The sequence below is a fragment of the Solanum pennellii genome, chromosome 3 (assembly GCF_001406875.1).
Source record: "Solanum pennellii chromosome 3, SPENNV200".
Taxonomy (NCBI): Eukaryota; Viridiplantae; Streptophyta; class Magnoliopsida; order Solanales; family Solanaceae; genus Solanum; species Solanum pennellii.
Genome location: NC_028639.1, coordinates 65,049,558 through 65,062,742, shown reverse-complemented (window position 1 = coordinate 65,062,742; position 13,185 = coordinate 65,049,558). Strand labels below are relative to the sequence as shown.

The 13,185-nt window shown below is 29.6% G+C and overlaps 2 protein-coding genes across 2 annotated transcripts; one reads left to right on the top strand and one right to left on the bottom strand.

The window, feature by feature from the left end:
- Nucleotides 1-4,252: 4,252 nt before the first annotated feature.
- Nucleotides 4,253-4,927, bottom strand: LOC114076463. The gene is made up of 2 exons (XM_027915507.1): nucleotides 4,853-4,927; nucleotides 4,253-4,765 (listed from the first exon to the last, which is right to left on the bottom strand). Exons 1-2 carry the CDS (start codon nucleotides 4,925-4,927, stop codon nucleotides 4,379-4,381), a joined length of 462 nt encoding a protein of 153 aa, XP_027771308.1. The 3' UTR covers nucleotides 4,253-4,378.
- A 2,313-nt stretch (nucleotides 4,928-7,240) lies between these two features.
- Nucleotides 7,241-10,247, top strand: LOC107013978 (probable ADP-ribosylation factor GTPase-activating protein AGD15). Its single transcript, XM_015213853.2, has 9 exons — nucleotides 7,241-7,417; nucleotides 8,020-8,078; nucleotides 8,326-8,416; nucleotides 8,553-8,607; nucleotides 8,745-8,835; nucleotides 8,920-9,103; nucleotides 9,305-9,479; nucleotides 9,557-9,665; nucleotides 9,985-10,247. Coding segments are annotated over exons 1-8 (708 nt in total). The 5' UTR covers nucleotides 7,241-7,366; the 3' UTR covers nucleotides 9,559-9,665; nucleotides 9,985-10,247.
- The last annotated feature ends 2,938 nt before the right edge of the window (nucleotides 10,248-13,185 follow it).

The window sequence follows — 13,185 nt, the reverse complement described above, 5'->3', positions numbered from 1 at the left end:
ATATATCATACTTTAGAGAATTGAATGTGAGGATATGAAGAAAAAAAAAGAAGAGTGACTAATAGGGTTTTCGATGTCTATTTATAGAGGTAGTATTAGTTACAATATTCCACCATATTCACACATGTGTTATGATTTATGAAAGAGAAGATTGTATTGAAAAATGAATTATAAAAATCTGATACGCGCTATTGTATTTATACAATAGAGAAATAGTGAATCTAATACTTACAATCCTAACTAACTCATTGATGACTCATAATCTGTTAATTTACTGTAATTTATCTTCTAACTAACTAACAGTTGCATATTAAATTTGTTCCTCAACATCTAACTTGTTCCTCAACATCCTCCTTCGAGCTAGGAGTATGAAACACATTTTTCATTCCTAACTTGGTAAGCAAATATGTTTGTTGTAGATGTGTAAGTCCTTCGGTGAATAAATCTGCAGGCTGTTCTGTTGTCTTTAGATACAAGGGTCGAACCATCCCTAGCTGAACCTTTTCCTTTGTAAAATGACAATCAATATCTATATGTTTAGTTCGTTCATGAAAGATCGAATTGACAGCAATTTGTATAGCAGACTTACTGTCACTATATATATGCACTGACAGTTTTAATTGTACCCCTAACTCCTTAAAAGAGACCAACCAACCATACAATTTCTGCAACAGTTGAGGCCAAACTCCTATACTCAAATTGAGCTGAACTTCTTGAAATCATATCCTGTTTCTTTGACTTCCATGAGATCAAAGAACCTCCATATGTAATCATATAACCGGTAATTGATTTTCTGTTGTTTGGACATGCAGCTCAATCTGCATCACAGTATGCAATTAACTTATCAGTTGTATTGGTTGTCATAAGTATACCCAATTCTGATGCCTACTTGACATATCTTACAACCCTCATTGCAGCTTTCATGTGAGATGCTTTAGGACTATGCATGAACTGATAAAAGATGCTCTGCAAAAGCTATGTCTGGTAAAAAATCCTAAAAGTTTCAAATAGTCTAATTTTTTCAAAAAGACCTAAAATTGGGACATAACCTAGATTCAAACTCGTGACCTATAGACTATTCGCTTAAGCTTTAACCATTCGTATTGCAATATCATTCGTTCATAATTACGAAAGGAAATGTATTTACTCTCTTTCATATCAGTTGTTTAATTAATATCACTAGAAAATTTAAAACGTGATATTATCAATAAATACAGTCTAATAATTTTTAATACGTGAAGATTAATTGATCAAAGATTGACATGTACCATAACTAATTGTATTATCCGGTTATAACTTGATCATGCATATATAACACATTCAATTAACTTGTATTTGTGAGAGAGCATAACTCAAATAATACTGTATATATTACATTTATAGAATGAATATTTTCTTTGTGGATTTTATATTTTCATATTTTCCATGAATAAAATTAGAAAAAATTAGCAAATTAGTCAAAAAAACAAACATATTTAGTGAAAAGCTCCCTATTTTAAAAATATTTGCAAAAATATCAAAAGTGTCATTATTTTAAAAAAAATAATAATGTATCCTAAATCACATCCTAGTTTTCCTCACATTTTAGTACAATTTTTTGTGAAAAAATAAAATGAATTGCATGTCTCTCTCTCTCAATTAACTCCTTACCAAATTTAAAAAAGAATAATTTTTTTATCTCTCTCTAAAATTTATCTTTTCCATTCTTCCTTATTTTTCAAATTTCCCAAGTTTTCCCCATTTTTCAGATTCCTCATCATTTTCCCCCTTTTTTTTGTTTCAAAAATTGGATTCTCAACAATTCCACTTATATTCATCTTTATTTTATTGTTTTATGTTTTCGTTTGAAATTATTTAGATTTTTGTGTGTTTTTCAATCTCCTTATTTTCAATTAAGATTTCAAATAAAGGGGAACACAAAAATTACAATCCAATGTCCGATTCAAAGAGGACTATAAGAAGTATCACATACAATCATCAATTTTTGGGAATTTTGCCTCTTTGATTTATGCATTACTCAAGGATTATTCAAAAATATAGTTTGTGACTAAAATGACTTAAGATAGAAGATCTAAGTTTCTACCCGCATTCAAGTTCTAGATAGTAATATCAGTAGGGTAATACACTATTAATAAAAAAGAAAAAATGGGTGTAGAAGATTTCAAAAAAATTGTTTAAGATCAAGTTGAGAAAGAACAATTTTCTATTAATTTGTTTTGTATTTATAGTTCTTTTTGAGAAATTGGTATTCCTTTTCAATTTGTATTAAAAGCACTATGTATACTATCAATATTTGTATTTATTAAAAAAATTATGTTGCATAGTTTACGAATATTGTTTTTGTCTCTAATTTGTATTCATCCTAAAATATGTCAGCTAGTACTGTATTTTATTTATAACAAGAACAAGTTTTTATTAGTTTATTTTGTTTTTATAGTTTTTTCTTCAAATTTTTGTATCATTTCTCAATTCATATTCAAACTAGTATGTATGCTATTAACATTTGAATTTTATTTAAGAATGATTGCGACAAATATCCTCGTACTCTTTTTCAATTTTATATTTCACTCTCACTTTTTCGTCATATTATTTTTGATACATCATTATACAAAATATAATATAAAAAACTAGAACGAAAATAAATACAAATAAAATATATATTGGAATAAATACGAGTTAGAAAAGGAAATAAGATTCTACAGAGAAAAATAAATACACAATGAAAAAAATATTGGAATGAATACAAACTAATAAAGAAATACAAGTTTCACTATACAAAATACAACATGAAACTAGAATGAATACAAATATAAATGGTATACATATTGAAATGAATATGAGATTTAAGCAAGGATACAAATTCTGAAAAATAAACAAAAACATTGTGAGAAAAGTATGTCGAATAACAAATAATATTATAGGTGTTCAAATTTCTAAATTAAAAAAAATTAAATTAAATTGATAAAACTATGACGTATTATCACAAAGTTTCATAACAATAATTAGTGAACATAGGATATTGAATTTTTTGATTCCGTGATTTTCATAACAATAATTAGAGGATATTTATTTTGGTCAATAAAAGTGTTTGGAAACAAAAAAATTAAGAAAATCGGATATCGAATTTTTTAAAAACAATGGTGACAGACGTATTTTTATATAACATAGTGAAAGAAGAAGAAAGAGATGGAAATTGATGTATTTTGGTAAATTATAACTTATAAGACTTTTATGCATTTGTTCCTTTGTAAAATAATTCTCTCACCTAAATTCCTCTTATAGAAAAAATTGTATTCTTTAAATAAAAATAAATAATAAAAACATAAATAAGATACATAACAAAATAAAATTTTGACATTTTTATTAAATATTGAAAGTGTTGCTAATGAGCTCTCTTAAATGCTATACTATTGACATTTGAAAAAAATTTCATAAAATCATATAAGTATGAAAGTAGAGAAATTTGTAATATTAATTTGAAAAAGAAAAGTCAAAGATAAAGAAGTAAAAAAAAAGAAAGAAAGAGAAAAAAAAATTGTTTAATGAAGAGAGAATAATTAATTTGGGTCACCAACACTTTTCATGTGACACCATATCAATAAAACATATGATCAGTTATTTCTTGGGCAGAGTGAACTGAAAAGTAATAATTAGATGTTGATTTTTTTAGAAGTGTTTCTACTTTTAAAAAGTAGCGATTTCACTTTTGAGGGTAATTTGGGTTCAAGAAATTAATGAACTTACCCAACCACCCTTAACTTTTAAGAGAAATTACAAAAATACCTCAAAATTATTTCAAAATTGTTACTCGTTTCGTTTCATGCCAAAATAGTGTCTTGTTAAATATATTTTCTGTATCAATTAATGAAGTGTCTTATTTTTCATCGAATTTTGAACTCTGCGCCACTACTGATGTTGTACCTTATATTTCTACAAGTGTCTACTTAAAATATAATGAGATTTACTATTATATGTCATCAACCAAGTTAGTTGGTCAAATTTTTTGTCCCAAACAAAAAATTAATGCAAGAACAAAGAAAACTCAATAGACTTCATAAATTGTAACGGACAACAATTAATTAAGGATGACTACAAGTAGTTCCTCTACATGAAAATTGCAAGAAACATAAACTTGTGGGCTTAATAGCTTAATCCCACACTACTATTATCCTATCGAAACATGAAAGGAGGTTTTACAAATAAATCAACCCTAAAAACCCCTTTAGGAAAAACATTTAGTAAAACTCAACGGACTCTCTGCGCTTGTTGTCTTCATCTTCATCTTCATCATTAACTGATTCATTGAAACTCAAAGTCATTTTTACCTTTAAAGTAATAAAATTACAAAACTATGTTGAAAGATAAAATTCTCCAGAGTTCATATCCACTGATTTCCGAATACAATCTCATAATCTGAGGACAATGGGACAAGATATAGCTTCAAGGTAAATAAGTTGTCTTGCACTGAGAATTGAAAATTTTGGCATACTCTTGAAGTCACCATTCTTTCAAAACCCAAGATAACATTTCTAGTCTTGATTGGGCATGACTCACAACCTAGCTTATCTGCTAGGGTTTCATTAATGAAATTGTGAGAAGTCCCCCCTCGGGCGAATAAAACCTTCAAAGGTTGCTTCTCATGATATCCAATCAAGCAACAATCACCATCGTTTTCTGCTGTAGGGTGAAATGTAATCCACATATCGTCGTCATCATCTTCTTCTTCTTCTTTTTCTTCCTTTTCTTCATCATCATCATCTTTCGCCTTAAGAAAATGAACATCACTAAATTAAATTATAAACAAAGCCAAAATTCAAAAACTAATCTTCGGAGAAAATTAAAAAAAAATTACCTGAAGAGTTGATGATTCTGATTTTTCAGAATCGGCTTTTGAAGAAAATAAATATTCTGAATCTCCTTTAACCATCTTGATGAGGAGGAACAAGAGTGAGTGAGTAATGAGGGTTTTCCATGCCTATTTATAGAGCTACCACACCACACCTTTTCTTACCCTTCAAATATTACAGAAATGCCCCTGCGAATGGAGTTAAAATAGTAGTCAGATGCATGTATTTAATCGTTACATTTTTTATTTTTAGTTTATTTTGTTTAATAAAAGATAAAAAGGGAAAATTCTTGAAACTAGATTAGGACAAAGATATTTATGAGGGATGTAAAATATATATTATGAAAATAAAATATATATTAATATGGAGGTAAAATTTTTGGAAGATAAAAGAATTTCTTATCAATATTGGTGAGTCTTTTTCCTAACTCGTTATTTAATTATTATTAATTAAAAAATTGTTAAATTAATTTAGTCAAAATTTATAAATTTTAAATATGACAAGTGTTTAACATCTAAGATACATGTATTTCATGAAATAGAGTAAAGATGTAATAAAGAGGAGCCAATTTCTTTTATGGACTTGAAGAAAATTAGAAGACAAAATTTTAAAATCTACTCGAAACAAAACTAGTAGAGTGTATGACTTGACAAGTGCACTTTGAATTGTCTTCTGATGCTTTCATGTCTCGTTACTAGTTTAAATATAAAAAAAAAAATTGATAATTAATAAATTATGTTTCTAGAAGTAACTTTGTTTTAAAAGAACTAGATAAAGAAATAACAAAGAGTAATTAGAAAAAAAAAATCCAACAACATCATCTAACTGATAAATCAAAATTAATGTTTCATTACATTTAAGTAGTGGGAGAATCAGTTAATTTACAGAAAGTTGTGCGAAGAACACCGCATAAAATCGTTAACATTTCAATACCAAGTAATTATAAAATATTAAGACACAGTAACATGATATAGTGTGATCATAATAGTGATAATACTTCATTGCAGTGAGAATGTAATAGCCAAAATCGTTCTGGTGTACACTCTTGAGAGAGATTTAAGAGGAAATTCTTCGAAATTTTGTACATAATCAATCAAGTACAACAAACGGAAAAGGCACAAGTATCACAACCTATGCTCGAAACCCCAGAGACACACTTATACTGTATTAAGGTCCTATAATCCCACTAGACTTATTTTATAAGTAACTTTCTATCCCTTTTCGGCCTACGTGACACTAGTTTGAAAAAAAAATCAATCAGCATTGAACCCACAAGATAGTGTCACGTAGGCAGAAAAGGGGTAAAAATTATTAATAAAATAAGTTCAGGGGATAATCGGACATTTATATAGTATAAGTGTGTCTCTGAGATTTCGAACATAGATTGAGGAGATACTTGTGCATTATCCCTACAACAAACACTACTAGGCGAAGTTGCATATTTAGCAACTTCTTATGGGAAAAAGAGTTTATTAGCTACCACTTGTTGTGTTATTTTACTGATGCTTATTGTGTTCATGTTTTAATTTGATCTGAAGAATAAAGACAAGAGTTTATTGAATGGTAATATGTTTTGTGGAATAAGTATGATAGAAATCTCATAAAATTATGCATTGATTTCGTTTTTCTCTTTCGCTTTTCCAATGATGAAGGCTGTAAAGATAATTTTGCATTTCTTTTTATCTCTCTTATTTCTCATTATTTTATATTTATATGAATATTCAATTTTTGAAAGTTTATTAAAAAGAAATTATCAATATAGTAACTTATAACTTTTGCATAACTTTGTTAGAAACCTACTAACTATTAACTTAAAATGTTTTCCTCTTCTATCTGTATTAGATTTAATAAAACTATATTGATATTTTAGCGTTACTTATAATGCATAAAACATGAACAAATTCACTAATAGATAGTGGCTTAATTAGTCCATAAACTCCATTTAATCGAACGAATCGCCTTCCAAGTGCTTCCATGTCTCAGTAGAGGCAATACCAATTAATGCAAAAACTCAGAAAAACTCAAGACTTCATAAATTATAAGTAATCTTAAAATATACTATAAGAGAAATATTTTTAAAAAATTAAGGAGTCATATGGTAAAAGGTAATATGAAAGTTAATTCTAAAACAAATATATTTTCAAAAGTAAAGTATAACTATATAAAAGTAACGTACAAATCAGGTAGCTATAATATGAAATAGATGAGCACTATATATTAAAATATTATTTGACGTAAACAAAATTTGTAATACGTGCTTGGTGTTTATGGGTTAAAATTAGAGTTGCCGTTAGAAAAACAAGCGCGTTTTTATGGGGATGCAAAAAAAAACTGTTTTCTTTGAATGTGTGATCTGAAAAAAAAAGGCTTTCATTCAGAAAAAGAAAAAAAAATAGATATTACATTACACCACATCTTCTAGAGAGGGAGATTAAATTTTTTTTCTCTCTCTCTTTTTTTGTTGCTTTTAGGCCTTGTTGTTCTTTTTTTAAAAAAAAAAAACAAATTAATCAGAAGCTATGAACGACAAGGCTTCCGTTTCTAAGGAACTTAATGCCAAACATGCTAAGGTAATGATTATCCTCTGGAATTGCAGATCATCGAGATTTAAATTTTATGAGTTTTATATTATGTTGCAATTTTGATGAGTTCATGTTTCGAGTTGAAAGTATAAGGTTAATCATCAGCCCTGTTTATTTGTAGCTTTGTGTGTTGATTAGTTTGAATTTTTTTAATTTGCCATCATATATACAATTCATAAGGAGAAGAAGTAGAATAAATTATTGCCCAATTTTATTTCACCTTATCGAGGTATTAGATTTGGTATTTTAGTATTTTTATTAATCGAATTCTTTGTCAATAGTTGTTAAAGAATCTCACATTAGCGATGATTAATGAGATTGGTGAACTCTGTAGGCTTGGGCAATCCTTGTTCCCATGTGAGTGAGTTAGCCTAAAACCTAGTTTAGCATGGTACAGAGCAGGACTCATCTCAGCCAATGGTGGGCCCCAAAAAATTTAAATTGTCTTGGCACCAGATTGCTAAGCACCAGGTGTCTGCGATTTTATGTGTTGTTAAAAAATGACAAAAAGTCTGACATTGGCGGTATTGGTTTTTTCTGCAGTCTATGTGTGATGTTCTAGCTTAGTGTGTGTTATTCACTGCTTGCAGATATTGGAGGGCCTTCTTAAGCTTCCAGAAAATAGGGAATGTGCAGATTGTCGGGGAAGGTGCGTTTTCTGCGACTAGATTGTAGCTATTAATTGTATATCGTGATAATCTGGAGTTGTAATAGGTTATGAAATGAGCTAGAAATGCACTTTCCACCATGTTCGCGTGTATTGATTGTATATTTTGTACGGATAGTTCTGTATCTATACAAGTTTTTCACGGTGTTCCTATGCTAATGCATGTTCCTTTCATTCAACTTGTTAGTCTAATCGCGATTTAATAATTTATGATGCTTTTATACATCAGGGCCCCGAGGTGGGCGAGCATCAACCTTGGGATATTCATCTGTCTGCAATGTTCAGGACATCATAGGAGTCTTGGGGTACATATCTCCAAGGTACATACTTTATATATATGTTGTTGACTTCAGTTCTTCTTCGATGTATCATATAACTTTTTACGGAGAACTTTCTGAATGAAATTAAAGATCTTCATTGCTAATAGCTATCTGTCATGCTTCTTGCTTGTGATAGGTAAGGTCGACAACTTTGGACACATGGCTTCCGGAGCAGATTTCTTTTATGCAATGTAACTCTCTATCTCTATCTCTCTCGCTCTTCTGTGCACACCACACAAGCTCACATGTAACGAAAACCTCTAGGTATTCATGTGCCCTGAAGATTGTATTTTGCCTTTGATATTCTGTTACATGTTTTGTTGTGCAGGTGTAGGTAATGAGAAGTCGAACAATTATTGGGAGGCAGATCTATCAGCAAGTGTAGATAGAAGTGACATTGGGAAATTTATCCGAACCAAGTAATTCTGCAAGAAAAACTTATTTTATGCATTCACAAGCTATATAATAGTGTTCCCTTTGCATAAATTTTATTGCGACTCCAGGTATCAGGATAAAAAATGGGCTTCAAAATATAATCCTCAACCAGGACAATCTGATATGATTGGTGAAACAAGTGATTTCGGAGGAAAAGCTGATGTTCCAAGAAAAGCAAGAAAATATTCCTTGGAGGAGGATGTTTTTAGTATACAACCTCCACAAGTTCCTACAACGACAAGATCTCGTGGGGTAATGCACATATTGTACTATGTTCACATGTTTCTACTATGCCTCTGAATACTTCTAACTGTCGTATTGTTCACAACAAGCTCTTTATTATGTCCTATGCTGTTTGGCTAGTCGTATAGCCAAATATAGACTACATTTTTTTTGCCTGGACGCGTAATTTCATTGTTAAGCATGGCTCAGAATAGCATTTCATTTTACCAGGTTTCTTTGGACACAATGGATGAATTTCTTAATTTACCTCCAAAAAATGGTCTCATGAGTGCTCCATCCGTGAAGCACAAAGAAGATACACAAGATCTCTTCAGTTTGCTCTATGCCCCAGAGGGTAACCAAGATCGCACTATTGTGCCTCCATCTCGTTGGGCAACTTTCGAGTGTAAGATACACCCTTGCTTGTAGTTTTTTATTTATAAGAAATACTAACTTGTAAATCGATTATTTTTTTTAATATAGGAGCTGATGAGACCAAGAGAAGAACCAGTTGGGAGTTATACTGAAGCACTTTTGCATTGGATTAGAGTTCATGGATGATACATCAAGAAATAGAACTGCACTTCAACATGTAAGCACATGTAACGCGTTATTATATTTTGTTGTCTTATTCAACCCGCACTGTAGAAACAGTGAAGATAAAAAAAACTTAATCATCTAATGCAGCTGAATTCGTTTGGACTACAATCGTTATAACATTAGGCTGATACCGTCCTAATACAGATTTCTCTTCTGCCATTATCAACTACATTGTAATTGCACTATGGATAAGGTGGAAAACTTAAAATTTGGAAGCAAAATCTTTACATATTGCCTTAATTCTTTTTCCTTTTCTTGTTAAGTTGTAATATGCAGAGTATGTTTTTTGTTTTCCTTTGTATTGTTTGCAGGATGTGCCTCTTTTTTCCTATGAGAAGACTTAATGGGATTGTTTCTTTGGGCTGATTAGTCTCTATCCATTGTTATTAGTTTTCATGGGCCAAGCAACATGTATAGAATTAATACTAGTTGCTTCCAATATGATTATTTAAAGAGTTGGCAACTGGATTCTATCACTTGTGTCTTAAAGAACTAATGTATGGTTCATTATTTTTTTCTGTGTAGAAAGTGATTTAATTTCCTTCATATAATACTAAAATTTGTTTTGATCCTTTTTTTTGTTTCCTTTTATCTCCCAAGTTTGTTTAGTACTATTCTTCCCTTATATAATTGAAAGAACATAAAATGATTCTTCCATATGTTCTAGCCTTGGTAGACAGAGATATCTTATACCTGTTGCTGAGATATCTTGTACCTGTTGCTGGTGAGAGGTAGCAGGTATTCCGTGGAATTAGTCAAGGTGCGCAAAAGTTGGCCTAGACACCACGATTATAAAAAAAGTGAAAAATTTCTTCGTTTCATGCCATAAACATCCGATCCCGTAGTACGTGTCATTTTTCTTCTTTGTATCTCAGTCGAGTTCTTTATTGAAAGAACCATGCATCGTGTAAGGGGGTCATCTGAATTCCCTTTGTCGGAATATATTGTAGATGTTTAATCCATTTAGCTTTTTCATGTGTTTTACTTCTTTATGATTTAAATCCCTTAGTGAAAATACCGACTTGACCACTACATGCCTGCATATATATTCATTGTATACATACACAAACACACATATTGTATTCATTGAGTGTGAGTGTATATGTATAATAAATCTTCCTTGATTCATTTGACTACTACAAATTCAATGGATTCAACTCCAAAGTAATTTAAAATTGGATTGGAATTCTTTAAAGGAGAAATAAATTGAATAATTATATATAGATTAGATGTGTTGCTTTATTTATTTATTAATCAAACAAAAATTAGTTAAGTTGCCGAAGATGTTTGAATGAATCAACTTGATATGCATATATGTATAAATATAATACATGATTGTGATTTTTTTTTTGTCTCACAATCTTAATTATGGGGCCGTATCTAACTTGTATTATCACTCAAATATTATTAATAAAAATATACATATTAAATTGAGTTAGCAATTGACGTTTCAACAAATTTCTAACCCCTTTTTCCCCTCCTAGCAATTAGGAAACCTTCATGATATTTCCAACTCTATTTTTAATATCCCAAAAAAGAAATCTAGCTTGAATTCTTGTGTATCATTTGTCAACAAAATACGATGTATCACTTACTTAACCAAAAAAAAGTACTTAAAATATTCATGTTATTATATTATAATTTATATTATTATACAAGCCAATGAGGGATCATCCAAGTATTTAAAAAATCAGGTAATCACGTTTATATTTGTTTAATCCTGTTTTATATAAGCTTCTCATTTGATTGAGATTTTAGAGTTGGTATATGACTAGATATGCTTGAAAAGAGATAAAGGACAAATCATTAAAATAGGTGTGTCTTTGTATTTTAGAATTTAGAGAATCACTATAACTTACTGAAATTCTTTGAGATAGAGGTCTTTCGAAAATAATCTTTTTGCTTTCACGAGATAGATAAGGCTGTATACATTCTATCCTCTTCAAATCCTCATCTATGAAATTACACCGAATATGTTATTGTTGTTGTCATCTGAACTGGAAGAGTAATTTTCTAAGCTGAATATAGGGAAAGTTGCATTATCATATTGTAGTGGATTATTTAAAAGCGAAACGTATACGGAAGATTGTATAAATAATTTGATTAATTTGACATTGTGAAGTAAGTAGTTGATTATTTGTTTTTTGGTGAAAAATTTAAAATGTAAGGTCACTTTCACCCAGCAAGAACATGTGCATAGTGGTTTTCTTTCAAGATGATAATTCATTAATTTGTTTGAAATTTCAATTACTTTTCCTAGTTCCATTCAAATGACAACACTTTTTACCTAATCTTCATATAAATATATAATCAATAAATAAAAACATGTTACTTTTTCTTTAAATCTTTCAAGAATTTTTATAAGTTTTTCCTTAAATATTTTTTTATGGCGCCGCTCACTATACTTTCAAAAATTCCCATTTTAATGTGTTTAATAAAATAGATATCCAAAAGGTAAAGGGACAATCGTACGAAAACAATAATAACATAGCTGGTATGATTCTATAAATGAACGTATATACACATATATACCTTATTTATACTTTAAGAGGTCGAGTGAGATTATTTTCGATAGACCCTCGACTCAAAAGGACAATTATTTTCTTAAATATTTTTCACCTTTCGCAAAGGTTAATTATGAATTATTAATTTTTGGTTTTGGCTAGTATATTCATCTTATGCTCAACTAACTCGAATTCACAATAAAAATTTCTATTTAAAGATTGAAAAATTTCCTATCAAAAGTGATTTCTTTTAATTTCTAAAGTTCAAATTTGAGACATTTAATTAAGAATAAAGTGGTACGTCCACTCCACGACAATCCATTTTGACATTATGATTTTAATAATGTACTAGTGAGTACATAAACTATTACTCTGATTATTTTGCTGGTCCAATTTGTTTATTTCATGATAATACAAATCAGATAGCTGGGTTGCTCTTGGTTGGCCAAGACCATGTGCAAGGCCCCAAGGACAAATAGATTGTACTAATTTCTTTTCCTTTCTACTTTTACATGATTGATATTTTTAAAACCAAAAAAACTCAATTATGGTTCTAAGTTCATGATCTTTCATTTTAAATTGTTGAATTTGACAATTGGATTGTTCCTTGAGGGACCTAGATTTTATTAGTTGTAAACAAACAGATGTGGAGTATTTTTTAAATTATCCAATAGTTCTCTAGTTAGCTTTTTTTTCTTTTTAGAATAAGATATCCTTTAATTATTTCTTATTATCTTCTTTGGTTTTCTAACTTATGCACCCATCATGCAAAAGTAACATGAAAGTTTCCTTGTAATGTTTTAATTTTATAGTAATATTTTTGAAATCTTCTCTTTACATTAAGCTTTTTCCAAATTGACCAAAAAATATGTGTGTTTTATAAGGTAGGGGGTAAAAATTGCAATGATTAATACTTGTCTTGGCATTCAAGTATGTCTTCCCACTACAAATTCTTGAAAATTTGAGGCTCTAAAAGGAAGTAAATCTTTTAAGACAAGCAACACTACA